This window comes from Bubalus bubalis, chromosome 4, assembly GCF_019923935.1.
Source record: "Bubalus bubalis isolate 160015118507 breed Murrah chromosome 4, NDDB_SH_1, whole genome shotgun sequence".
NCBI classification, from domain to species: domain Eukaryota; kingdom Metazoa; phylum Chordata; class Mammalia; order Artiodactyla; family Bovidae; genus Bubalus; species Bubalus bubalis.
In genome coordinates this window covers 62,751,034-62,776,121 of record NC_059160.1, presented here as the reverse complement: position 1 = coordinate 62,776,121, position 25,088 = coordinate 62,751,034, and the positions used below count along the sequence as shown (strand labels likewise).

General features: G+C 44.1%; 1 protein-coding gene across 1 annotated transcript; it reads left to right on the top strand.

The window, feature by feature from the left end:
* The first annotated feature begins 21,731 nt into the window (after window positions 1-21,731).
* On the top strand, window positions 21,732-23,318 carry LOC102410283 (olfactory receptor 9-like). The gene has a single exon (XM_006079727.4). It carries the CDS (start codon window positions 21,828-21,830, stop codon window positions 22,845-22,847), a length of 1,020 nt encoding a protein of 339 aa, XP_006079789.4. The 5' UTR covers window positions 21,732-21,827; the 3' UTR covers window positions 22,848-23,318.
* Window positions 23,319-25,088: the final 1,770 nt, after the last annotated feature.

Below are 25,088 nucleotides of genomic sequence, written 5' to 3'. Positions count from 1 at the left end.
TACTACTGTGGGCAAGAATCCCTTAGAAGAAATGGAATAGCCATCATAGTCAACAAGAGAGTTTGAATTGCAGTATTTGGATGCAATCTCAAAAATGACAGAATGATCTCTGTTCGTTTCCAAGGCAAATCATTCAATATCATGGCAATCCAAGTCTATGCCCTGACCAATAATGCCGAAGAAGCTGAAGTTGAACGGTTCTACGAAGACCTACAAGACCTTTTAGAATTAACACCCAAAAAAGATGTTCTTTTCATTATCGGGGACTGGGATGCAAAAGTAGGAAGTCAAGAAACACCTGGAGTAACAGGCAAATTTGGCCTTGGAGTACAGAATGAAGCAGGGCAAAGGCTAATGAGTTCTGCCAAGAGAACACACTGGTTATAGCAAATACCCTCTTCCAACAACACAAGAGAAGATTCTACACATGGACATCACCAGATGGTCAACACCGAAATCAGATTGATTATATTCTTTGCAGCCAAAGATGGAGAAGCTCTATACAGTCAGCTAAAACAAGACTGGGAGCTGACTGTGGCTCAGATCATGAACTCCTTATTGCCAAATTCAGACTTAAATTGAAGAAAATGGGGAAAACTACTAGACTATTCAGGTATGACCTAAATAAAATCCCTTATGATTATACAGTGGAAATGAGAAATAGATTTAAGGGACTAGATCTGCTAGACAGAGTGCCTGATGAACTATGGTCAGAGGTTCATGACATTGTACAGGAGACAAGGAGCAAGACCATCACCCAAAAAAAGAAATGCAAAAAAGAAAAATGGCCATCTGAGGAGGCCTTACAAATAGCTGTGAAAAGAAGAGAAGCCAAAAGCAAAGGAGAAAAGGAAAGATATACCCATTTGAATGCAGAGTTCCAGAGTATAGCAAGGAGAGACAAGAAAGCCTTCCTCAGTGATCAGTGCAAAGAGATAGAGGCAAACAATAGAATGGGACAGACTGAGACATTACTTTGTCAACAAAGGTCCGTCTAGTCAAGGCTATGGTTTTTCCAGTAGTCGTGTATGGATGTGAGAGTTGGACTATAAAGAAAGCTGAGTGCCTAAGAATTGATGCTTTTGAACTGTGGTGTTGGAGAAGACTCCTGAGAGACCCTTGGACTGCAAGGAGATCCAACCAGTTCATCCTAAAGCAGATCAGTCCTGGGTATTCATTGGAAGGACTGATGGTGAAGCTGAAACTCCAATACTTTGGCCGCCTGATGCGAAGAGCTGACTCATATGCTTCGAGAGATTGAAGGTAGGAGGAGAAGGGGACAGCACAAGATGAGATGGTTGGATGGCATCACCAACTCATGGACATGGGTTTGAGTAAACTCCAGGAGTTGGTGATGGTCAGGGAGGCTTGGCGTGCTGCAGTCCATAGGGTCGCAAAGAGTCGGACATGACTGAGTGACTGAACTGAGCGACTGAAAGTCTTGGCCATGAGGGTTAAAGTTCTAAACTGGGTTTCAGCTGGGTTTGAGTCCCAGCACATGGGTTCAAAGTCCCATTCTGAGGTAAATGTTTTCACTCTGTTTTCTGAGATGGCCCATAGTCTGTCTGAGGAGTGTGTATCTCTCTAAATAAATCCACTTCTTACCTATTGTGGCAGAGGAGAGACGATTCTGACTCCATGATGGATCTGTTTCTTTAACTTTAATCTTTGTTTTTCATTGCTTTTGTTATTATAATCATACATAACGACCTGCCTCAGGGAACCCTGTCACTCTGCCTAAAGAGATTAACACCTCCCCTTCTGACATTGGCCATTCCAGGAGATATTTGCAAGATAATGGTCTTTATTTCAACTCCTCCCCCTCTCTGTCCTATAAAATAACTTGGCATCCAGATTCATCCAGATAGTTATTTTGAAACATTAGTCTGCAATCTTCTCAGTCAGTCAGCCTTCTGGATAAAGTTGTTGTTTAGCTGCTAAATTGTGTCCTACTCTTTTCAACCCCAAGGACTGCAGCATACCAGGCTTCCCTGCCCTTCACTATTTTCCGAAGTTTGCTCAAACTCACGTCCATTGAGTTGGTGATGTCTTCCAACCATCTCATCCTCTGTCACCTCCTTCTCCTGCCCACAAACTTTCACAGCATCAGGGTCTTTTCCAAAGGCTCTTCAAATCAGGTGGCCAAAGTATTGAAGTTTTAGCTTCAGCATCTGTCCTGCCAATGAATATTCAGGGTTGGTTTCCTTTAGAATTTACTGGTTTGATCTCCTTGCAGTCCAAGGGACTCTCAAGAGTCTTCTCCAGCACCAGAGTTTGAAAGCATTAATTCTTTTTTAAAAAATGTATTTTATTTTATTTATTTAGGCCACACCACATGGCATGTGGGATCTTAGTTCCCGGACCAGGAATTGAACCTGTGCCCCCTGCAGTGGAAGCACAGAGTCCTAACCATTGAATCACCAGGGAAGTCCCTGAAAGCATCAATTCTTTGGTGCTCAGCCTTCTTTATGGTCCAGCTTTCACATAAGTATATGAAAAACTACTGGAAAAACCATCCCTTTGACGATATGGACCTTTGTCAGCAAAGTGATGTCTCTGTTTTCTAACACTGTGTCTAGATTTGTCATAGCTTTTCTTCCAAGGAGCAAGCATCTTTTAATTTCATGGCTGCAGTTACTGTCTGCAGTGATTTTGGAGTCCAAGCAAATAAAATCTGTCACTGTTTCCACTTTATCCCCATCTATTTGCCATGAAGTGATGGAACTGGATGTGATGATTTTTTTTTTTTTAAAGGTTGAGTTTTAAGCTAGCTTTTTCACTCTCCTCTCTCACCTTCATCAAGAGGCTCTTTAGTTCCTTTTTGCTTTCTGCCATTAGAGTGGTATTATCTGCTTATCTGAGATTGTTATTCTTCCCAGCAATCTTGATTCCAGCTTGTGATTCATCCAGCCCAGCATTTCACATGATATACTCTGCATATATTGATGCTTTTGAACTGTGGAACTGTGGTGTTGGCAAAGACTCTTGAGAGTCCCTTGGACTGCGAGGAGCTCAAACCAGTCAATCCCAAAGGAAATCAGCCCTGAATATTCATTGGAAGGACTGATGCTGAAGCTGAAACTCCAATACCTTGGCCACCTGATGCAAAGAACTGACTCATTTGAAAAAGACCCTGATGCTGGGAAAGATTGAAGGTGGGAGGAGAAGGGGACAACAGAGGATGAGATGGATGGATGGCATCACCGACTCAAAGGACATGAGTGTGAGTAAGCTCCCAGAATTGGTGATGGAGAGGGAAGCCTGGTGTGCTGCAGTCTATGGGGGTCACAAAGAGTCAGATGTGACTGAGTGACTGAACTGAACTCTGCATATAAATTAAATAAGCAGGGTGACAATATACAGCCTTGACATATTCTTTTCCCAATTATGAACCAGTCCATTATTCCATGTCTGGTTCTAACTGTTGCTTCTTGTCCTGCATACAGTTTTTGCAGGAAGGAAGGAAGTTGGCCTGGTATTCACATCCCTTTAAGAATTTTCCACAGTTTGTTATGATCCACATAGTCAAAGGCTTTAGCATAGTCAATGAGGCAGAAGTAGAAGTTTTTCTGGAATTCCCTTGCTTTTTCTATGATCCATCAGATGTTATCAATTTGATCTCTGGTTCCTCTGCTTTTTCTAAATCCAGCTTGTACATCTGAAAGTTCTCTGTTCACATACTGTTGAAGCCTAGCTTGAAGAATTTTGGGCATTACCTTGCTAATAAGTGAAATAAGCATAATTGTGCTGTAGTTTGAACACTCTTTGGTATTGAAATGAAAACTGACTTTTTCTAGTCCTGTGACTATTGCTGAGTTTTCCAAATTTGCTGGCATATTGAGTGCAGCACTTTAACAGCATCATCTTTTAGGATTTGAAATAACTCAGCTGGAATTTCATCACCTTCACTAGCTTTGTTCACAGTAATGCTTCCTAAGGCCCACTAGACTTTGTACTCTAGGATGTATGGCTCTAGGTGAGGGACCACACCATCGTGGTTATCTGGGTCATTAAAGCTTCTTTTGTATAGTTCTCTGTGTATTCTTACCACTATCTAATTAGTCTCTGTTAATACATTCCATAAGAACAAGAATTGTGTCTTTTTTCCCTCATCACATTTCCAGCCTGTCAAGTAGTAAATACTGAAAACATGTATGTCAAAAAACGACCAATAGGGAATTCCCTGGTGGTCCAGTGGTTAGGATTCTGCTGCCACTGCAGGGAGCAGAGAGTGCATGGGTTCTACCCCTGGTTGGCTGGTTAGGGAAATAAGATCCCACATGCCAAGACCAAAACAATAATAACAACAACATCATCCACGACCAATAGATTCATCACAATTTATAACTTAAAAAAATTTGTCTATATTTTAAAATCTGGGAATTCCCTGGTGGTCCAGTGGTTAAGAATCTGCCCGCCAATGCAGGGGACATGGATTCAATCCCTGGTCCTGGAAAAAAATCCTACATGCCGTAGGGCCACTAAGTCCATTTGCTACAACCTCTGAACACCTGTGCAGCAACAAGAGATGCCACCCCAGTGACAAGCACATGCATTGCAACTAGAGAAAAGTCTGAGGCAGCGATGAAGATCCAGTGCAACCAAACATAAATAAAATAAAATAAAAAAATTATAACAAAAAAAATCTGCTGTTTTCTGTGTTGAGATAGCTCTACAAAGTCAGAGAGCATATTTTCCTCTTCATGGCTATGTCCTTGGGGCCATTTCCAGTGCCTATCTCAGGGACCACTCAACCATATGATCTATCATATGGATGAATAAAGGGTCTATATCATTGAGAAAAGGTCCATGACGTTGAGAGCCTTCTCTGCCAATCTAAGGGGTTTGGATTTTATTCTACAGGTAATGGGAATCATTCATATGATCTGATTGACTTGTTGGAAACATCTCTCTGATGATTGATTTAAGGAAAAAAGATTGGAGGCAGGGAGACCAGTTCAGAGAGGATTTGCTATGGTCCGGTGAAGGGATAATATTTGGAACAACAGTGGTGGGGGCAGAGAGGAGGAGATTAAAAGAAGGTATTTAATCCCCTTTTTCATTTTAAAAGTTTTGGTAAACTAAGTATAACACAAAAGTAACTGTTTAAACCATTTTAAAGTGTATAGTTCAGTGGCATTAAATTCATTTCCATTGTTGTGCCACTATCATCTAACACCCACCTCCAGAACTTTTTGATCTTCCCAACTGAATCTCTGTACCTATTAAACATTAACTCTCCAAGAGCCCTTGGCAGCCGCTAAGCATTTATAATTCTTAGCAGATTACTTTGAGGCTTCTGACTCGGGTCACTGGATTCAATTTATCAGAATAAGGAGATGTTGTCTTTTGAAGATGGTGAATTTGGTTTTAGCATGCTGATTTTAAATATATGAATCTAGAACTTTGAAGAACATTTTAGGCTGGAGATAAATATTTGAAACCCATTATCATAGAGGTTGGATCTGGTCCTGAACTCCAGATCCAGACAAGCAAGCCTTCTTGTGCTCTTGGATTTGGTTGGATGCAGTGAAACTGCCCCAGGCCAACCACTGGGAGTCATTCTTTACCCTCCTGTTCACTGCCCCTGTCCGCATTCAATAAACCACAAAATCTTGCCATGTATTTCCAAATACCTTCTAAACGTATCTTGAATCTGTCTCCTCTTTCTTATTCCAACCACCAGGGTTTTTGTTCAAGCCCCCATCATTGGTTTCTGGACCATAAAAACTGTTTCCTAATGGGTTCCCCCTCCTTTTTCAAAAAAAATTTAATTGGAAGATAATTGCTTTACAACATTGTATTGGCTTCTGCTATATAACGATGTGAATCAGGTGTAAGTATACGAATATCCCCTACTTCTTGAGCCTCCCTCCCTTTAGGTTTTTAGTTTGGCATCTTGAAATCCATTCTCCACACTGTCACCAAATATGTTTTACCAAAAACACATAAATGACCATGTCACACCCTTATTTAAAAATCTGAATAGTTTTTTCATTGTCTGCTGGATAAGGTCCAAGTGCCTTAACGTGGTAGACAAGGCCCTCTGTGATCAGCCCCTGATAGAAAGAAACCACAGCCTCTTCTCTGAGGCTTCCTCCCAGCCCACCCCGTCCCCCACTTCTGGGCTGTTTCTCGCTCTGCCAGGCAGGTCCCTTGCACCACACTGGGCTCGCTCCTTTCTTTGGTTAGATTCACCTCAGGCTCTTCGTTGCCCAGTATGGCTTTCCTGATGAGTCCCTGACCTGATGTGATTCTGGGTCTCTTTTTCCTCATACTATATACAGATATTAATACTATTATTATACTCATCACATTGCACCGAAGATACCAGTTTACAGATCTGTCTACCTGTAAAGGCCTGTTGAACACAAGGATGGTCTTACAATTTCCTGTAGCACCAACACAGTTTGCAGAATGGATGAGCGCTGTAAAGGAACTGATGCATGAGTAGGAAACAAAACACACTTATAGGAAACTCTTAAGTGAAAAAGATAAAGCAGTGCTGCACGTGATTAGTGCAAAAACAAAATACGCAGTGATACACTCCAGATTCTGTGAACTGTTTGTTTTTGTTGTTGCTGTTGCTGTGGTTGTTGTTTGTTTGTTTTTAATTTTGCAATACCACAGTAATCAGTATTCTAGAACCCTGGACTTCCCTGGTGGCTCAGTGGTAAAATGTCTGCCTGCAATGCAGGAGAGCCAGGTTCGATCCCTAGGTTGGGAAGCTGCCCTGGAGAAGGAAATGGCAACCCACTCCAGTGGGTTCTGCTATATATTCTTGCCTGGGAAATCCCAAGGACAGAGAAGCCTGGCGGGCTACAGACCTTGGGGACAGAAAAGAATCAGACATGACTTAGTGAGTCTAACCCTGGTCCTCAAAGTGCCCCTAGCTCTGAAAGCCAACATTATTGGTTTCACTGGGGCATTTGTTAGAAATGAAGAGTTTTAGGTTCCACCCCAGACCTACTGAATCTGAATCTGGATTTAGAACAAGATCCCCAGGTCATTCACATACGTATCTGTGTCTGTATGTACATTGAAAAGCTCTGTCTTAAGAAACCACTTTATTGGCTGAAAAGGGAGATGGAGCTTGTGAGTTCAGGGTCCTTGGTCTCCTTGGTTCCTCCAAGAGGCAGTGCTCTCTGGGGAGGCCTGGACATTCCAGAGCTTGATTTCAGGAAGGAGTGGTGGCAAGGCCTCCATTTAAGGGGTGCCTAGATGGGCAGATGTACAGACTTAGCACCTCACAGCAGGGTCAAACAGGAGCTGCCTGGGGCCTGGGCCTGGGCATGGCTAGTTAAGTCCAAATGGAGTCCAGCAAGGATCAAACCGAGTCAGTGAGGCACGAGGTGAACCTGGATGGAACTGGTAGGCGAGATAGACAGAGGCCTGGTCAGTGAGCATGAGTCAAGGCCAGAGGATCAGATGAGACAATTCCTGGTGTTAGGGCAGGGACTGGGGCTGGGCCCTTAGCTTCAGGAATGAGGCGAGGCTCAGAGTTGGAGTAGGGGTTAGAATGTCTAGTGCAAACATCATTCTTGGCAACTCTAAGCAGTATTTTCACCTTTAGAAGGCGTGGCTCTGCTAGAATGCCCAGCTTTATAGTGCAGTTGGCAGACTTTCACTTAGATGTCCTCTGGTCACAAGGAACTCTCAAGAAGCACAGGGAGAGTGACAAGAAGAGTGTGTGCCCTCCAGCAACCCAGTGTGCTCTTCTCATTACACATATTTGTTGCACAACTTCTGTGTGCACTCTCTCATGTTCCAATATGATGCTTTAGTATTTCACAGCAAAAGTACTGGAAGCCATCAGATATGACTTAGCGTGCCAACTATATTTGTTAAGAAGTACTGAGCTTTCCTTGTTTTTCCTTTTGCTGTTGTCCTCATCTTCAGATAATATCGTTATTTATTTATTTTAAATTTAATTTAATTTTTCTGGCCACACCTTGTGGCACGCAGGATCTTAGTTCCCCAACCAGGGATTGATCCCTTGACCCCCACGGTGGAAGTGCAGTGTCTTAACCACTAGACCACCAGGGAAGTCCCAAGATAGTAACATATATTCTTATTTTTAACAACTTGCATAAGAAGATGAAGGCACACATCCAAAACAGACACAACAATATTGAAGAAGTAATACTCTATAAGCAACTGACATGTTACATAAAAAGCACTGAACTGTGAGGCTGAAATTCTGTATTTAGTTACCATTCTACCATGTGCAGGCTATGTAGCCTGTCATTTATCTGAGCCTTAGTTTCTTCATTTGTTCCATGGGAAAAATATGTCATGCCTACCTCTCAGATGAGGCTCAAATGAAGAAATGCAAGCTAGAGTGCATTGTAAACCACTTGCATCACCCCGAGGTAAAATATTACCATGTGGCTGTTATTATTCTGCCTAGTAAATATCAAGATGTGGAAGATCAGAGAAAAGCTTCAGTCAAAACCAGATTGTTTGTTTTCGACCATGCCGCGAGCACTGCAGGATCCTAGTTCTCTGACGAGGGATTGAACAAGTGCCCCCTGCACTGTCAGCACAGAGACCTAACCACTGAACTGCCAGGGAATTTCCCCAGGTAGTTCTTTTTACTGAGTTCTCCCTTTTTCTTCTCTCAGAGGGGAGTGTTGAGGATGGGAACTTGAAGCTGGCCCCTGACCTAGGAGGGCTGTGTGACCCAGCAGAGCTCATTAAGGCTTGGTAAGAAGTCCTGTGTCCCTAGCATAGATTAGCATTTTGCTAGGAATAGAATCCGAATCTGAACCTTAGGGGGAATATATGCCTTCTTAATATGGAATCATATTTTATTGACTTGAGAGAAAAATTAATCCTTGTTATAGTGAGGTGTTGGCACCCCACTCCAGTCCTCTTGCCTGGAAAACCCCATGGACGGAGGAGCCTAGTAGGCTGCAGTCCATGGGGTCTTGAAGAGTCGGACACAACTGAGCGACTTCACTTTCACTTTTCACTTTCATGCACTGGAGAAGGTAATGGCAACCCACTCCAGTGTTCTTGCCTGGAGAATCCCAGGGACGGGGGAGCCTGGTGGGCTGCCGTCTATGGGGTCGCACAGAATTGGACATGACTGAAGCGACTTAGCAGCAGCATAGTGAGGTGTGCTTACTTTTTAGGTAACTTGTGAAAAAATTGCCTACAGCATACTCCATTCATGAAATCAGAGAACTCCTCCCCACTTTGGATCTGGTAAAATCTGGTAGAGGAAAACTTTTATTAACATTTGGCTAAAAGGCTAAAATCTGAAGCTTTAACATGGGTGGAGAAAGAGGAAATCTCCACAAGAAACCTTTTTCTGCTTAAGTCTTGGGTTTTAAGGGCTCCTTACCTCAAGGAATGAGTTAAGGCAGCACATCAAGTCTTCTTATTCTATACTGCTCTGTGCAGAGTGCCCAGGCCAGACAGAAAAGGAATGGTGTAAATCTCCGTTATAGCAATAGGAGTGACTTTTTTCCCCTAGGGAAGCCTGGAGAGGTGGGAGAATGCTGGCAGGGGCTGAGACATGGTCATGGATGGGGGAGGATGACCTTCTTCTGACCTCCTTGGATTTGCTTGGAGGAGGCACCACTTTAATCTACTGAGATGCTGCTGCTTTCCTGGTAAGAGAGAACTTGAGGTTGACTTATCTGAATTTTCACTCCCTTCCTCCCACAGGGAGCAGAGAATCCACAGTAGGACAGAAAGGAAGAGTCTTATTATCACTCAGGGAACCAGGGAAGTTACATGGCCCGGGGCTTGTAGTCATGAAAGACCTCCAGTATAGGACTTTGCTATTATTGCCTAATAAGGTCACACTGTCTTTGCATTTATTGATGATATTCAAAGTTTAGGTTGGTTAAAAATAAACATAAAAAATGCACCAATGTTTCAGTAACTCTGTTCTGGCATTTCTTCATTTTCTGATACATCCACAGTCTGAGAAATGGAAGAAGACTAGTCCTCTCTCACCCTCTGGGTGGCCTTGCCTGCCACATGTGGGTTGTAGATAGGACGTGCAGTCAATAATGACATTTCTACGAAGTTAATTCATGGTTCTGAATGTTTCAAAACTGTGAAAACTGCGTTTCCCCTTTCAAGAAAGGCACTAAAAACAATGGGGAATCATGAATGTCAGTCTAATGGACCATTCTACTAATATCACAAAAACGTGTGACCTCACTCCTCACCCAAGCAACTCCAGTCCTGCCTGGCTCCTGAAGCACTCCCCAAAGAGCAGATCCCCAAAGAGCTGTCACTATTTGACCTTTCTGGAAGATCCCCGAGAAGCCCCGCTCACCAGGCTTGTCTTTATTGTCAGTGAGGAAAGCCCTATCATCAGGGCATTGATCAAATAATCAGCAACAATATTTTAAGATTGTAGCCACCCAATATGGATGGACCTTGGAGACCATTATACTAAGTGAAGTAAGTCAGAGAAAGGCAAATATCATGTTATCACTTATACATAGGATCTAAAGAAATGAATATAAACAAATACATCTTCCTTTTTAAAATAACAGCAATAACCAAACAACAAAGAGCTCCGTATCAACCATTCATTCCTATGAATATACCAAAGAGAAATGGAAACATATATCTTCTCAAAACATTGTACACCAGGGAACTATACTCAGTATTTTGTAATAACATAAAAGGGAAAAGAATCTGAAAAAAATAGGTATATGTGTATGTATAACTGAATCACTTTGTTCTACACCTGAACCTAACAATGTAAATCAACTATAATTAAAAAAGTTTTTTGTACGTGAGAGTTTGTAGCAAAGTTATTCATAGTAGCCCCACAGTGTAAAGAACCCAAGTACTCTTAAACTGATGCATGGATAAATAAAATATGACATATCCATACAATGGAATATTATTTGGCCACAAAAAGATATCAGTAATGATTCATGCTACAACATGGATGAACCTTGAAAACATGCTAAGTGAAAGAGGCCAGACACAAAACACCACCTGCTCCATGGTTCTATTTATATGAAATATCTAAAAGAGGCAAATCTGTCCAGGAGATACTGGGAGGAGGGAAGAAAGGGAAGTGATGGCTAAGGGGTGCAGAGTAACTTTTTGAAGTGATGTGTGTGGTGGTTAAATGATGCTGTGAGTATACTAAAACCCATGGGATTGTGTACTTTATTTTTTAAAACTATATATTTAAAATTATTTATTTATTATTTTATTTGGCTGTGCTGCATAGCATTCGGGCTCTTACTTCCCTGACCAGGGATCAAACCTGGGCCCCCTGAATTGGGCAGGCTCCCAGCATTGGGAAGTCCCCCCATCAGGGAAGTCCCAAAACTTTGTATTTTATATGAGTGGATTTTATGGTCCATAAATTAGAACTCAATAAAACTGTAAAAAATAATAAAAATAAAAGCAGTTTCCTCTTGGCCTCCCTTATATGCGGCATCTAAAAAGATATGATACAAATGAACTTACAAAACAAATGGACTGACTCACAGATTTAGACTTACAGACTTAGAAAGGTTGCTGGGGGGAAGGAAGAGGGGAAGGAAGGGATGGTTAGGGAGTTCCTGATGGATATGTACACACTGCTATATTTAAAATGGGTAACCAACAAAGAGCTACTATATAGCACAGGGAACTCTGCTCAATGTTATGTGGCAGCCTGGATGGGAGGGGAGTTTGGGGGAGAATGGATATATGTATACCTATGGCTGAGTCCCTTGGTTGTTCACCTGAAACTGTCATAACATTGTTAATTGGCTATACCCTAATACAAAATAAAAAGTTTTAAAAGATATATACATATATATGTATGCATATATTTGGCTATATATTACAAGAATAATGTGATTAAATCAACTTAAGCATTTCATAAGTTTGGCTTACAGCCAATGTAAAAATATTTAATTCAAAAATTAAAAATGCCAAAGATTATCTAGGTAAGCAATTACCTCCAATGGGAAAAAAAAAAAAGCAGGGGAAAAAAAATAAACAAGTTCCTCTTTGTTCCCCCACACTAAAAAGAAAATAGAAGGGACTTCTCTGGTGGTCCAGTGGTTAAGAATCTGCCTTGCGATGCAAGGGTCCACAGGTTCAATCCCTGGTTGGGGAACTAAAATCCCATATGCTGCGGAATGACTAAACCCATGCCACAACTAGAGTCTAAGTGCCACAATGGAAGGTCCTGTGTGTTGCAACTAAGACACAGCAAAATAAACAACAAAAAAAAAGAAAACAGAAGCAGTGATTTCTACCCTTGGGTCAGTGGTTCTCAACTGGGGCCAGTCGATATTTGCCTACCTCTGGAGACACTGTTTGTCAAAGCTAGGGGGAAGGGTGCTACTGGCATCTAGTGGACAGAGGCCAAGGCTGCTGCCAACCTTCCTGTAAGGCAATGGCAGTCATTCACAGCAAAGAATGACCTGGCCCCAAATGTCAGGCACATCAAGGTTGAGAAATCCTGCCCTACATCGAGCTCCATGGGGACAGAGCAGGGTACGTGGTGTACCCAGTCCCTCCCACCATGGCCAGTGTCCTTTGGTGCCGTGGTATTCCCTGTACTGAGCTGTTAGAAGCCATACCAACAAACTCACTTTTAAAGAAACCGTAGGGACGCGAACCACAGTCATCTCTCTAGGGATATGCTTCGGAGAAGCTTCTGTCTGGTCTTAGCTCCAGGAATAGTTGTGGTGCCCCAAGCAGTCTGTCTCTGTTTTATCTCACGGACATTGTAGACTCTGGAACTAACCAGACTTTCCTTTTTGGGTTGACTGCTAAACAGTTTTGAGCCAAACTTGTGACCCACCCTTAGGAAGGGCATGAGTCTTATAGTTGGCATTTTTTAGTTTCATTCCTGACTCTATTTTATATCCCTACCTCTTTTTCTGTTTTAAAATTTTATTTTTTTCTCTTTATTTCTATTGCTCCTACTTTTAATTTTAGCTTTTTTTGAGGGGGGTTCGTTTGATATGTCTTGGTAAGCTCTTTATGCTGTGCAACAAGAAACAAAACACAAAATTAATAAATGTAAACAGCAAGTCTCCCCTTAGTTCTGGAAGTTCTTAGGCAGAGTGGTGGATGGAGTTATAGAAACATAGTAAGGACTGTGGGCAGGGACTAATGTCCACCCTGCCACCCCCAAAGGATGCCTGTGTTCTTGTCCCAGATGCCAGCTGAGTGGTGAGGGGGTAAGATGTGAGAACATAAGGGGATTCTTAGAGGAGGTCAGCTATTCCTCAGTTGCTGTGTAGGACACTGTGGCCTCTTGATGTTGGAAGGAGCTGGACTTTCAGAGGACAACTCACAGATGTGGGGACAGAGCTGGTAGGAGGTGGGGTGGTCTTCAAGATAGGCAGGACTGGGTGGTGTATTAGGATGTCCTGGACTGGGAACCTGGGGTGTGACTTCTAGGTTTCAAGTCTCAGCTCCACCCTTGTTGGCCAAGTGATTTTGCAGTCACATGGCTCTTTAGTTTTCCTGTCATTAAAACACAGCAGTAATACCTGCGAGGCCTATCTCTAGGTTTGAGGTGAGGACCAAATGAGATTGTGAAATTGCTGAAGTGCTCTGTTCATTGCTAGGCTGCAAACTATTAATTTTCTTTTTACTTATTTATTTTAAAAATTGAAGTATAGTTGATTTACAATTTCATGTTAGTTTCAGGTGTACAGCACAGTGATGAAATTATATATATAGGTGGTTAGTGCTTAGTTCGGAGAAGGCAATGGCACCCCACTCCAGTAGTCTTGCCTGGAAAATCCCATGGACGGCGGAGCCTGGTGGGCTGCAGTCCATGGGGTCGCACAGAGTCGGACACGACTGAAGTGACTTAGCAGCAGCAGCAGCGGTGCTTAGTTGCTCAGTCATGTCCGACTCTGTGAGACCCCACGGACTGTAGGCTCCTCTGTCCATAGAATTCTCTAGGCAGGAATACTGGAGTGGATAGCCATTCCTTTCTCCAGAGGGTCTACCCTACTAGAGTTTGAATCCAGGTCTCGTGTATTGTGGGTGGATTCTTTACCACCCGAACCACCAGGGAAGCCCAAATATTCGGGTGGTAAAGAATCCACCCACAATGCAGGAGATCTGGATTCAAACTTTGGTAGGGTCGGAGAAGGCGATGGCACCCTACTCCAGTACTCTTGCCTGGAAAATCCCATGGACAGAGGAGCCTGGTAGGCTGCAGTCCATGGGGTCACAAAGAGTCAGACACGACTGAGCGACTTCACTTTCACTTTTTACTTTTATGCATTGGAGGAGGAAATGGCAACCTACTCCAGTGGTCTTGCCTGGAGAATCTCAGGGACGGGGGAGCCTGGTGGGCTGCTGTCTATGGGGTCACACAGAGTCGGACACGACTGAAGTGCCTTAGCAGTAGCAGCAGTATACACACACACACACACACGCACACACACATATATCTTTTTGAGATTCTCTTCCCTTGTAGGGTATTACAAAATACTGGGTATAGTTCCCTGTGTTCTTTCTTTTTTTTAATGTTGAGGGACAAAAACAATTGTGGCATTATTGCGGGTGTGATTACCATTGTACCACGGGTGTGATTACCATTGTACCTGTGGAGAAGTACTCATTTTCTCATTTAAGGTCATTATTGTTGTTGAGGCTCTGGGTGTTGCGGGACTGGGGACCCAGCCTGAGGGAGCTTTGGCTGACCCTGGGGAACTAGTTAAAACTTACACAGCAACTCAGAGGAGAAAGTACCTATTAATCATTAAGCTGCATGTGGATGTATGCAAGACACTGCTTAGACTTGTAGAGCCAAAGAGTATCTCAGGGGGTTTAAGAGCCTTCTCCTGCCCCAAGCTGTCTCTCAGGAGCTCTTAGTTCTGTGAGATCTTCCCTTCCCCATTTCCCCCACAAAGTCAAAGTTCAGCCCCAGAAATTCAGGAAGGTCTGGGCTTCAGGGTACATGGATTTCCTAGACTTAGGTGTTTTTTCATGATCTCTAGGGTGGAGGCCACTATAGTTCTAGTTTCCAGGGTCTAGTCCAGTGTGTTAAGTCTCTCAGTCATGTCTGACTCTTTGCGACCCCATGTACTGTAGCCCACCAGGCTCCTCTGTCCGTGGGATTCTCCAGGCAAGAATACTGGAGTGGGTTGTCATTCCCTTCTCCAGGGGATCTTCACTACCCAGGGATCGAACTGGGGTCTCCTGCATTGCAGGTGCCTTCTTTACCTTCTGACATAGCAGGGAAGCCTCTTCCTGGGTCTAACCTAATGTTTTCAGCTGCAACTTGAGACCAGTTTCATTTTCTGATCTTTGTGGGGTTGACTGACAGTCATGGATCCCATTTCTCTTTTTCATATTTTTCTTCAGTTCTTTTTCTCTCTCCTTGACTCTTCTCATGTCCTTCCATCCACACACACTCCAGATACTGCAACCAAACTATTTCTATTTTCACCTGAATAAAAAAATGTTGTTCTGAGAAAGGCCACAGGGCATGATGAAGAAAGCCTGCTTCCTGTCTTCCAGGCTGGAGCAGAGGGCCTCCTGTACCTCTCCACTCAAAGTGGAAACCTCCAAGGCACGTTTCCTTTAGGCCCATACTTTCTTCCATTTCGGTATCTTTTGGGCAGCTTTTTTCTGTTTCGAATTTATTGTCTTGTGGAAATGGAGGTGGTAAACTCACTCACTTTCTCTATCTCCCCTGATTCATGTGGCCAAATGCTGACTTGTATTATACACCAGACACCGTGTATTGTTATTTAATTCTCACGACAATCCTGTGAGGTAGGGACTGTCTTTGTTCTATGGATGAGAAAACCTAGTCTCTGAGAGGTCAGAGTCGCACAGCTTGTGAGTGGTGAAGCTGAGAGTCTGACTTGGAGGGTGGTCAGGGCAGGCAGCTAAGGTAGAAAAGACATTGCACTCGGGGTCAGAGGCTTGGGTTTGGATCCTGGCTCCATCACTGACTAATGGGACCTTGGCAAGTCATACCTATTGTGTGTCTCAGCCTCAGCCTTCTCAAGTGCAAATAATTAATCACGATGCCTGGTTCCCTAGGCAGATGACGGGATTTAAGTAAAGTGATTACTTAACCCAGGGCTGGACTCCGCATTGCTCGGGCAATGTCCACTGTAGCAGAGCAGTATGCACGTGAAAGGCTGCCCTGCGGCTGGCCCCCAGCCAGCCCACCTCCTGCTGCCCAGGCCCTTGTGTCATCATTTCCCCTCCTCTTGAGTAAATGGACGCATCAGGTCCTTGCTACATGGGGCTCACAGGGCAGATGCCTTTCCTCTGAGTGAGTGAGGGAGAGTGTGAGCAAGATCACTGTCACAGTGTTTTTGTAACCCTGACGTGTTAGAGCTAAAATTAAGGGCTCAACTTCTAACTGATTGTGCACAGCAAAAGTAATCGGCTGTCACTTTTGAGATTAGATTACAAAAAGCCGCTGACTTTCCTCTTGTTCACTCTCTCCATCACTCTCTGACTCAGTCACTCAGAGGGGAGGTAGCTTCCAGGGAGTGAGCTGGCATCGATGGTGAGGAACTGGTGTTCCCAGCCAGTGAGCCCCTGATGCTTGCCAACAGCCCAGGCATGAGCTGGGAGCAGCCCCTCTCCCAGGGCAGCTTTGGGACAAGGGGAGCCTGGTTGCCATCTTGACTGCAGGCTTGTGGGAGCCCCAGACACCTAGCTAAGTCTCACTCGGGTTTCTGACTCAGAAACCATGAGTTATAAAATGTTTCTTGTTTTAAGTCACTACGTTCTGAGATGACACAGCATGGAAAGCTGTTGAGGGGTGTAGTTTTTCTGGGAGAAGCAGCAGAGACTTCTCAGAGAAGCTGTGTCTGTGCTTGGTTTGGAAGGGCGGACAGGACATAAACTTCAGAAGTGGAGAAAGGTTCTCAGGCAGGGGAACAGCAAGCAGGTGTATTCCAGGAGTGGGAATCTGGTCTGGCAGAAATCACCTGACCTACCTGTGGGCCTAGATGGAGACGTCCTACCTGGGACATGAGTGGGCTCCTCTCAGTCAGGTGCGCTCAGCTCCACTCTCAACTGAACGATCTTGAGTGAACTGAACGAGCTTTTCTAGATCTCAGTTTTCTCCTCTATGGACTGCAGTTTGAACAAGTAGAAGATCTTCAAGGCACCTTCCTTCCACCATCTCCTCACCCGTGTATAATGTGGTTATTTGGAGATTGACCACACGGGGGCGATGTGATCTCATTTGAACAGCTTCCATATTTAAACTGCTACTCAAAAACAAAACAAAACAAAACAAAACAAACCCTGCCTTTTTGGGGTCCATTGATGGGACTCTATAACACCTCCTTCCTGCTTTTTATTGGTAACTTTTTAAAATTGGAAATTGCAGACATGCTCAACATCGTAAATCTGAAAACAGCCTAAGTGTTCTATTCACAGCCTTTCTATGACCCATGTGTGAAAAATGTGCACTGACAATCAGAAACACTGATTTGTTGCCAAAAAAATTAAACTATTGATAAAAAGAAACATTTCCAAAGGCATAAATAGGCATAAATGGTTGAAAATAAATCAGATACTTAATAATACCAAAATATGTTAAAACAAATTCCATCTTTTTCAGTGTTTCATATATGATTTTTATTATTGTGTCATCAGTGGGTCAAAAACACACTTAAAAAAATCACAAGCAAAAGTTATGTAAGTTATGCACTCCAAGAGCATTTCATCCAAAGTGTATCATTGTTAATACTTTGGTGTATGTCTACCTTAATTATCTCTCTATTTATTTACCTGAATATGTGTTTTATATGGACACTTTGCTGTTTTTTATTTTGCTTTTTATCAGCTAGTAATACATTGTGAATATTTTTCCATGTCAATAAATCAACTTTTAAAAATAAAAAATTTCTTTTAGAATAGTTTTAGGTTGATAGAAAAATTACAAAGATAATTGACAGAAAAATTGCAAAGTTTTAGATTGACAGAAAAATTGCAATCTCATACACCCCACTTCTGGTTTCCTGTGTTAGTAACATGAAATTAAAAGAAGCTTACTCCTTGGAAGGAAAGTTATGACCAACCTAGATAGCATATTCAAAAGCAGAGACATTACTTTGCCAACGAAGGTTCATCTAGTCAAGGCTATGGTTTTTCCTGTGGTCATGTATGGATGTGAGAGTTGGACTGTGAAGAAGGCTGAGCGCCAAAGAATTGATGCTTTTGAACTGTGGTGTTGAAGACTCTTGAGAGTCCCTTGGATTGCAAGGAGATCCAACCAGTTCATTCTGAAGGAGATCAGCCCTGGTATTTCTTTGGAAGGAATGATGCTAAAGCTGAAACTCCAGTACTTTGGCCACCTCATGCGAAGAGTTGATTCATTGGAAAAGACCCTGATGCTGCGAGGGATTGGGGGCAGGAGGAGAAGGGGATGACAGAGGATGAGATGGCTGTATGGCATCACTGACTCGATGGACGTGAGTCTCAGTGAACTCCGGGAGTTGGTGATGGACAGGGAGGCCTGGCGTGCTGCGATTCATGGGGTCGCAAAGAGTCGGACACGACTGAGCGACTGATCTGATCTGAAATTAGTATGATACACGTGTCACAATTGGTAAACTAACTGTGATACATTATTATTACCTACGATCCATGTTTTATTTAGATTTCTTTAGTTTTTGCCTAATGTCCTTTTATCTCTTCCAGGATACCACAGTACATTTAGCTGTTATGTCTCCTTAGTTTCTCAGAGGTTCCTTGTTTTGGATGACCTTGACAGCTTTAAGGAGTACTGGTGAGATATTTTGTAGTCTGCTCCTGTATTGAAATTTTCTGATGAAGAGACTGGAATTATGGGTTTTAAGAGGAAAGCCAAGAGGTGACGTGCCTTTCACATCACATGAGATCAAAGGTGCACACTGTCACCTGATTTCACACTACTGATGGTTGACCTTGACCATGAAATGGTGTTTTTCAGGCTACTCTGTAAAGTTATTGTTTTTACTGCTTCTTTCCAGAAAGCTCTATGTACAGCCCACACTTAAAGAGTGGGGATTATTCTTTCCTTCCTTGAGGGTGGACTATCTACTTAAGTTGTTTGAATTTTTTTTTTTTTGGAATATATCTTGGCCTCACTGCATGGCATGTGGGACCTTAGTTCCCCTACTAGGTATCGAGTTTTCAGCATTGCAAGGCAGACTCTTAGCCCTAGGACCACCAAGGAAGTCTTGAATTTTTTTTTTAAACAAATAATTATCTTTTATTTATTTTTTACAAAAATTATTTTTAATTTTTTTTTTTTTTGGCTGCCCTGAGTCTTTGTTGGTTTGCTCAGCTTTCGCTAGTTGCGGCAACAGGGGCTACTCTTCGTTTTGGTGTGAGGGCTTCTCTTTGCAGTGGCTTCTCCTGTTGAGGAGCGTAGGCTCTAGGCACAATGACTTCAGTAGCTGGAATACACTTAGGCTCAGTATTTGTGGGGCACAGGTTTAGTTGCTGTACAGCATGTGGAATCTTCCCAGACCTATTGAACCTATGTCGCCTGCATTGGCAGGTGATTCTTATCTCCTGTGCCACTAGGGAAACCCTGAATTTTTAATAAATAAACGTATTACAACCTAAAATAGAAAAACCCAAATAAACAAGATTCTGCCTTGAATTAGGAGGATTTCATAGAACTCTGCTGTGCTGTGCTGAGTCCCTCAGTTGTGTCCGATTCTTTGTGACCCTATGGACTGCAGCCCACCAGGCACCTGTGTCCATGGGGATTCTCCAGGCAAGAATACTAGAGTGGGTTGCCATTTCCTTCTCCAGGGGATCTTCCTGACCCAGGAACTGAACTGGGATCTCCTGCATTGCAGGGGGATTCTTTACCCGGCTGAGCTACCATTGAGAGAATCAATTCTTAGGTAGGTTGATAAGAAGTCCGGGGTCCCCGAGGAGGAGAAAGGGGTCTGGGGCTCTTGAGGAGGAGGAAAAGACACAATTTTTTTTTCTACATTCCTTAGTCTTAGTCATATAAAATGTTTTTTTTTTTTTTTCCTTTAAGCCCAGAGTTAAAGATTACACAACAACTCAGTTGGCAAAACTAATACAGTGTTTGAGGTTTAAAAATAAAATAAAATTAAAAAAAATAAAGTCTGTACTAAAGATTATATAACAACAATGTATCCTGCTGGAGGACATATTTCTCTTTCTTGAGAACCTTCTGAATAATCCTGTTACCTTAAAATGCATATTGTGGGGGTGGGTCTGGTAAGACCTTTACAACCTTGAGACATTCTTCTGATTTACGTAATAACCAACTGAAAAATTACATAACTCTCTTGCTAAGACTAGCAAGAGGGGCACTCTCCGTCCCCTTTCTGATGTCTGTCAGAAGCTTTCTCTGTCCCTTTTTATACTTTAATAAAACTCTGCTGCACAAAAGCTCCTGAGTGATCAAGTCTGGTCCCTGGTCCCGAAGCTAAATCTTCTTTGGAGATCATCAGTCCGACATTGGTCACTGTGAGCTATCACCATGGAGGAGGAGATCACAAGCCAGGCCAGAATTCTTGCCTGGAAAATACCCTGGACAGAGCAGCCTGGAAGTCCATAGTCCATGGAGATATAAAAGTCAGTCACGACTGAATAACTGAGCTTGCGCGCACGCGCGCGCGCGCACACACACACACACACACACACACACAACTCTAAACAGGAGATGAATCAGTGGCAAAGAAAGCTTCTTTCTTGGTTGTGTGATACATATCTTTCCAAGGACTGGAATTTCTCTCTGGTCCTTACTATTTGAGCCCTTAGGGTTTGAGGCATCCTCTCTGGTCACTTGTGTTACCCCCCTCCCCCACTGTTGGTGACATTATTCCAGCTGAGATCTGTTTCCTCTTTCTAACATCTTCCTCAGTAGCTGGGGAGCAAGTTGATGCCTGGCGTGGGTTGGGAAGTTCAAGCAGAACTTCAGCTCAGCAGAACAACAGTTCAGACCTGTTACTATTTTAGTAGTTTCTTTTCTTTGAATGATTAGCACTGTCTTACAAAAGGATTTTGAGAAAGTGCTGTTCCTGGTTTCTAGGCACTGGAAAGAGGAAGCCTAGGGACTCATTGTGGCAGTGGGCAGAGGGCAGCCTCCGGGGCAGTGAGCTGGGCAGTTCAGCAGGTAGACCCTGGCTGGGGAGCTGGAACACAAGATTTCTGAACCCGGCTTCATTCAGGCCTGGCTGAGGGACCCTGGATACAACGCAGACTCTTGCCTTGTGGCATCTGTTTTGTCCTTGAGGTGTGGACTCCAGCCCCCAGGCCCGACTGTAGGGAATTAGAGAGGCTTAGCCGCTGCTTCCTTGTTTCCCGTCATCAGACAGATCCGTCTCCCCCTCTTCAGCCTCCCCTGATAGTTTCCATCCCCACCTCTCCTCTGGGAATCAGGCTCTGCGGGACTGAGCTTCACTCCTGGGCTGCAGGGAGGGCCGACCTGGGGCCATGCAGACTCAGGAGCAAGTAAAAGCCCCACCTGCCTTCTCTCTGAAGTCTTGATCCTGTGTCTTGTCTTTCTCTCTCCTGCTCTTGCTCTCACTCCAGCCCTGCCTCCTGCTGGATTCATTTTTCTGCCAGTCTCCTTCTGCCAGCTTTATTTATTCTGTCTGTGCACCCTGCTTTCTGCCCATATCCTCCACTGCTTTCCCAAAGGGGAGGTGTTCTCTCTGTCCCATCTCTTTGCTCCCAGAACCCAGAACTTGGTAAGTGGAGCCAATCCTCTGTGTCTTTCCAGTTCCAGCCTCAAGGAGGGACTGCCATCACCCTCAACTCCCCTGGTTTCTGTCCTTCTGTCCTGAGGGCAATGTCAGCCACCCAGGTGCTGATATATCCACTCCTGACCCCTGGAAGGGTCTTGTGGACCTATCCACATGCCTTCCCTGCTGCAGCTGGAGCCTCTGTTGTTGCCAGGCTGCCCCCTTCACTCCCCCTTCCAGTCTGGCCTTGGGGACATGAGAGGTGGCAATGGCACAGCAGTGACTGAGTTTGTTTTGCTGGGGTTCTCAGGTTACGGTTCCCTCCGGGGCCCTCTGTTCTGGGGGGTGCTTCTGGTCTACCTGGTCACCCTGCTGGGCAACTTGCTGATCATCCTCCTCACCCTGGCTGACGCTGCCCTGCACTCGCCCATGTACTTCTTCCTGCGCCACTTCTCCGGGTTGGAGATACTTTACACCACGACTGTGGTCCCCAGGATGCTGGCCGACCTCCTTTCCTCCTGCCCCACCATCCTGCAAGCCAGCTGCTTTACCCAGGTGTATTTCTTCTCACTGTTTGGCATCACTGAATGTGGCCTGCTCACTGCCATGGCCTATGACCGCTATGCTGCCATCTGCCGGCCGCTGCGTTATAGCACCCTGCTGAACCCGGGAGCCTGTGTGTGCCTGGTGGGTGCCTGCTACCTCATGGGCATCATCACCAGCACCACTTACTCCATCCTCATCTTCACTTTGCCCTTCCACGGTACCAACATCATCCATCACTTCCTGTGTGACATCCTTCCTGTGCTGAGTCTGGCCAGCGCCAGCACCTTTTGGGGTGAAGTGGGCAATCTTGTCGTCACCATAGCCTTTATCCTGACACCCTTCTCACTGATCATAGTGTCCTATGCCTGTATTCTTGTCACCATCCTTGGGGTCGCGACATCCCAGGGACGTCGAAAAGTCTTCTCTACCTGTTCCTCCCACCTATTTGTGGTCATGCTCTTTTTTGGGACGGGGATCGTTGCCTACATGAGGCTGGGGGCAGGCTCCTCCCAGACCAGGGACCAGATCCTTGCCCTCTTCTACGCAGTTGCCACTCCCATGTTCAACCCTTTCATCTATACTCTGAGGAACAAGGAGGTCACAGGGGCAATGAGGCGGCTTGTGAAGAAATACCTCTGGAGTCCTTGACCCTCTTTCATTGTTGGAGGGCCTGATCCTTGGAGACTTTCAAGGAAGAGTGAGGAAGAAGCCCCGGCTCTGAGTGGTGTGTCGGGGTCCCTAGCCTGCCCAGCTCGAGTGCAATGTTGCTCAGAGCTTGGCTTCTGCAGCCTGTTCTTTTGGCCCTAATCTGACTTTTTCTTAGGTACAAAGCTGGAGAGACATGCATTGGGTGGAGGCTGAGGAGTGAGGGTGACTGTGCCCATCTCGTGCCATGTTTGAGCACTTTTGGTCTTTCCTGAGGCTTAGGGCCCCCTCCTGGGGCTACGATTTCTGGAGACAGTGCTTTTCTTCCTCTCAGACTCCTCACTGCAAGCCTTTCTCTTTCTTGTCAGTTGCCTCTGCTTCTACATGAACGCCTTTACTCGAGGTGGGAGGTCTGACTTGGGTGGAAACAGGGCAGAGAATAGTTTTTAATATTTTTGTTATAAAGAAAGCTGATCACCGAAGAATTGATGTTTTTGAACTGTGGTGTTGGAGAAGACTCTTGAGAGTCCCTTGGACTGCAAGGAGATCCAACCAGTTCATCCTAAAGGAAATCAGTCCTGAATATTCATTGGAAGGACTGATGTTGAAGCTGAAACTCCAATACTTTGGTCACCTGATGCGAAGAGCTGACTCATTTGAAAAGACCCTGATGCTGTGAAAAATTGAAGGCGAGAGGAGAAGGGGATGACAGAGGATGAGATGATTGGATGGCATCATTGACTCAATGGACATGAGTTTGAGTAAACTCTGGGAGTTAGTGATGGACAGGGAAGCCTGGCGTGCTGCAGTCCATGGGGCCGCTAAGAGCCGGACACGACTGAGCAACTGAACTGAACTGAACTGAACTGATTGCTGAATAGATGTCATTATACTTGTGTACTTTTATATTCTTCTGATCATAAACTTCTAGAAATAGAATTTCTGAGTCAAAATATAGGCACATTTTTTGAGTTTTCAAAACTTATTGCCAAATGCCCTCTAAGAGAGTTTTTGTTGTTTTATGGTCCAGTTGAGAGCAGTCGAATTTCCAGGGCAAGGAAATGTACTAAGAGTTGGGATGGAGCTAAATAATATACATGATTCTCATATACTCCAAATCTGGTTACCTGTATTTTTAACATCTTAAATTAGTATGATATATTTGTCAGAATTAGTGAACCAATACTGATACATTATTATTACCTAAGATTGACACTTGATTCAGATTTCTCTAGTTTTTGCCTAATATACTTTTATCTCTTCCAAGATACCACAGTACATTTAGCTGTTTTGTCTAAGTTTCTGAGAGGTTCCTTGTCTTGGATGATAATTACATCCAATCTATTCTGAGCATGCAGTTCAATAGTCACTTGTTGATCAGTGGTCAGGTGTTTAGTATATACTTTTGCCTATAAGGAGCCTGAGAACTATTTTGCAATAAGATAATTATTTGCTCCAAAGGGCAAGCCTTGGTTCTCAAAACCTGGATTTAGTTCTCAAGTGTGGGTTTGCCTCTTGGACTTACCATAGGGTCCAGTGCCACTGCCACGGAGCTTCTTAGGGTCTGCTGAGTAGTTCAGAAGGTCCAAATGGCAGAACTGAGGCCTGGACCAGCTAGAGAGCCTTTTCATGCTCTGATTGTAAGATATCTGCTAAGTAGTTTGAAGCAGCACATCCATATGAATTATGTGTTTCTTCCCCAATCCAAGATCCTCAGGAGGTCTTTTTCTTACTGTAGAGAGAAAAAGGTAAGGCAGCTTGTCCTTAATATTTGAGGAGATGTCTTGACATTCCCACAGTGGCTTCCCTGGTGGCTCAGACAGTAAAGAATCAGGAAGACCTGGGTTCAGTCCCTGGATTGGGAAGATCCCCTGGAGGAAGAAATGGCAACCCACCCCAGTACTCTTGCCTGAAGAAGCCCCATGGACAGAAGAGACTGGTGGGCTATGCTCCATGGGGTCACAAATAGTCGGACACGACCAAGCGACTAACACTTGACATCCCCAATCTTCATTGAGTGACACGTCTCTGCATTTGGTGGGACTTATCTCCTGCCCTCTGATGTGAATGTATATCTACCATGCCTACCATCTGCTTCTTTCCAGGTGCTGTCAGCATAGTCTCATGAATATGATGGGTCATGTGGTGTCCTATAGGATGGTGGGATGATCAAGATGCCTGGAGATTAAGAGATGGCACACCGCTAGAGTTGGTGTAACTCTGAGGCAAGACAAGAAAGGTGAA

Coding starts and splice junctions, on each gene's coding strand:
- LOC102410283 (XM_006079727.4), top strand. CDS start 21,828: ATGCCTTCCCTGCTGCAGCTGGAGCCTCTGTTGTTGCCAGGCTGCCCC.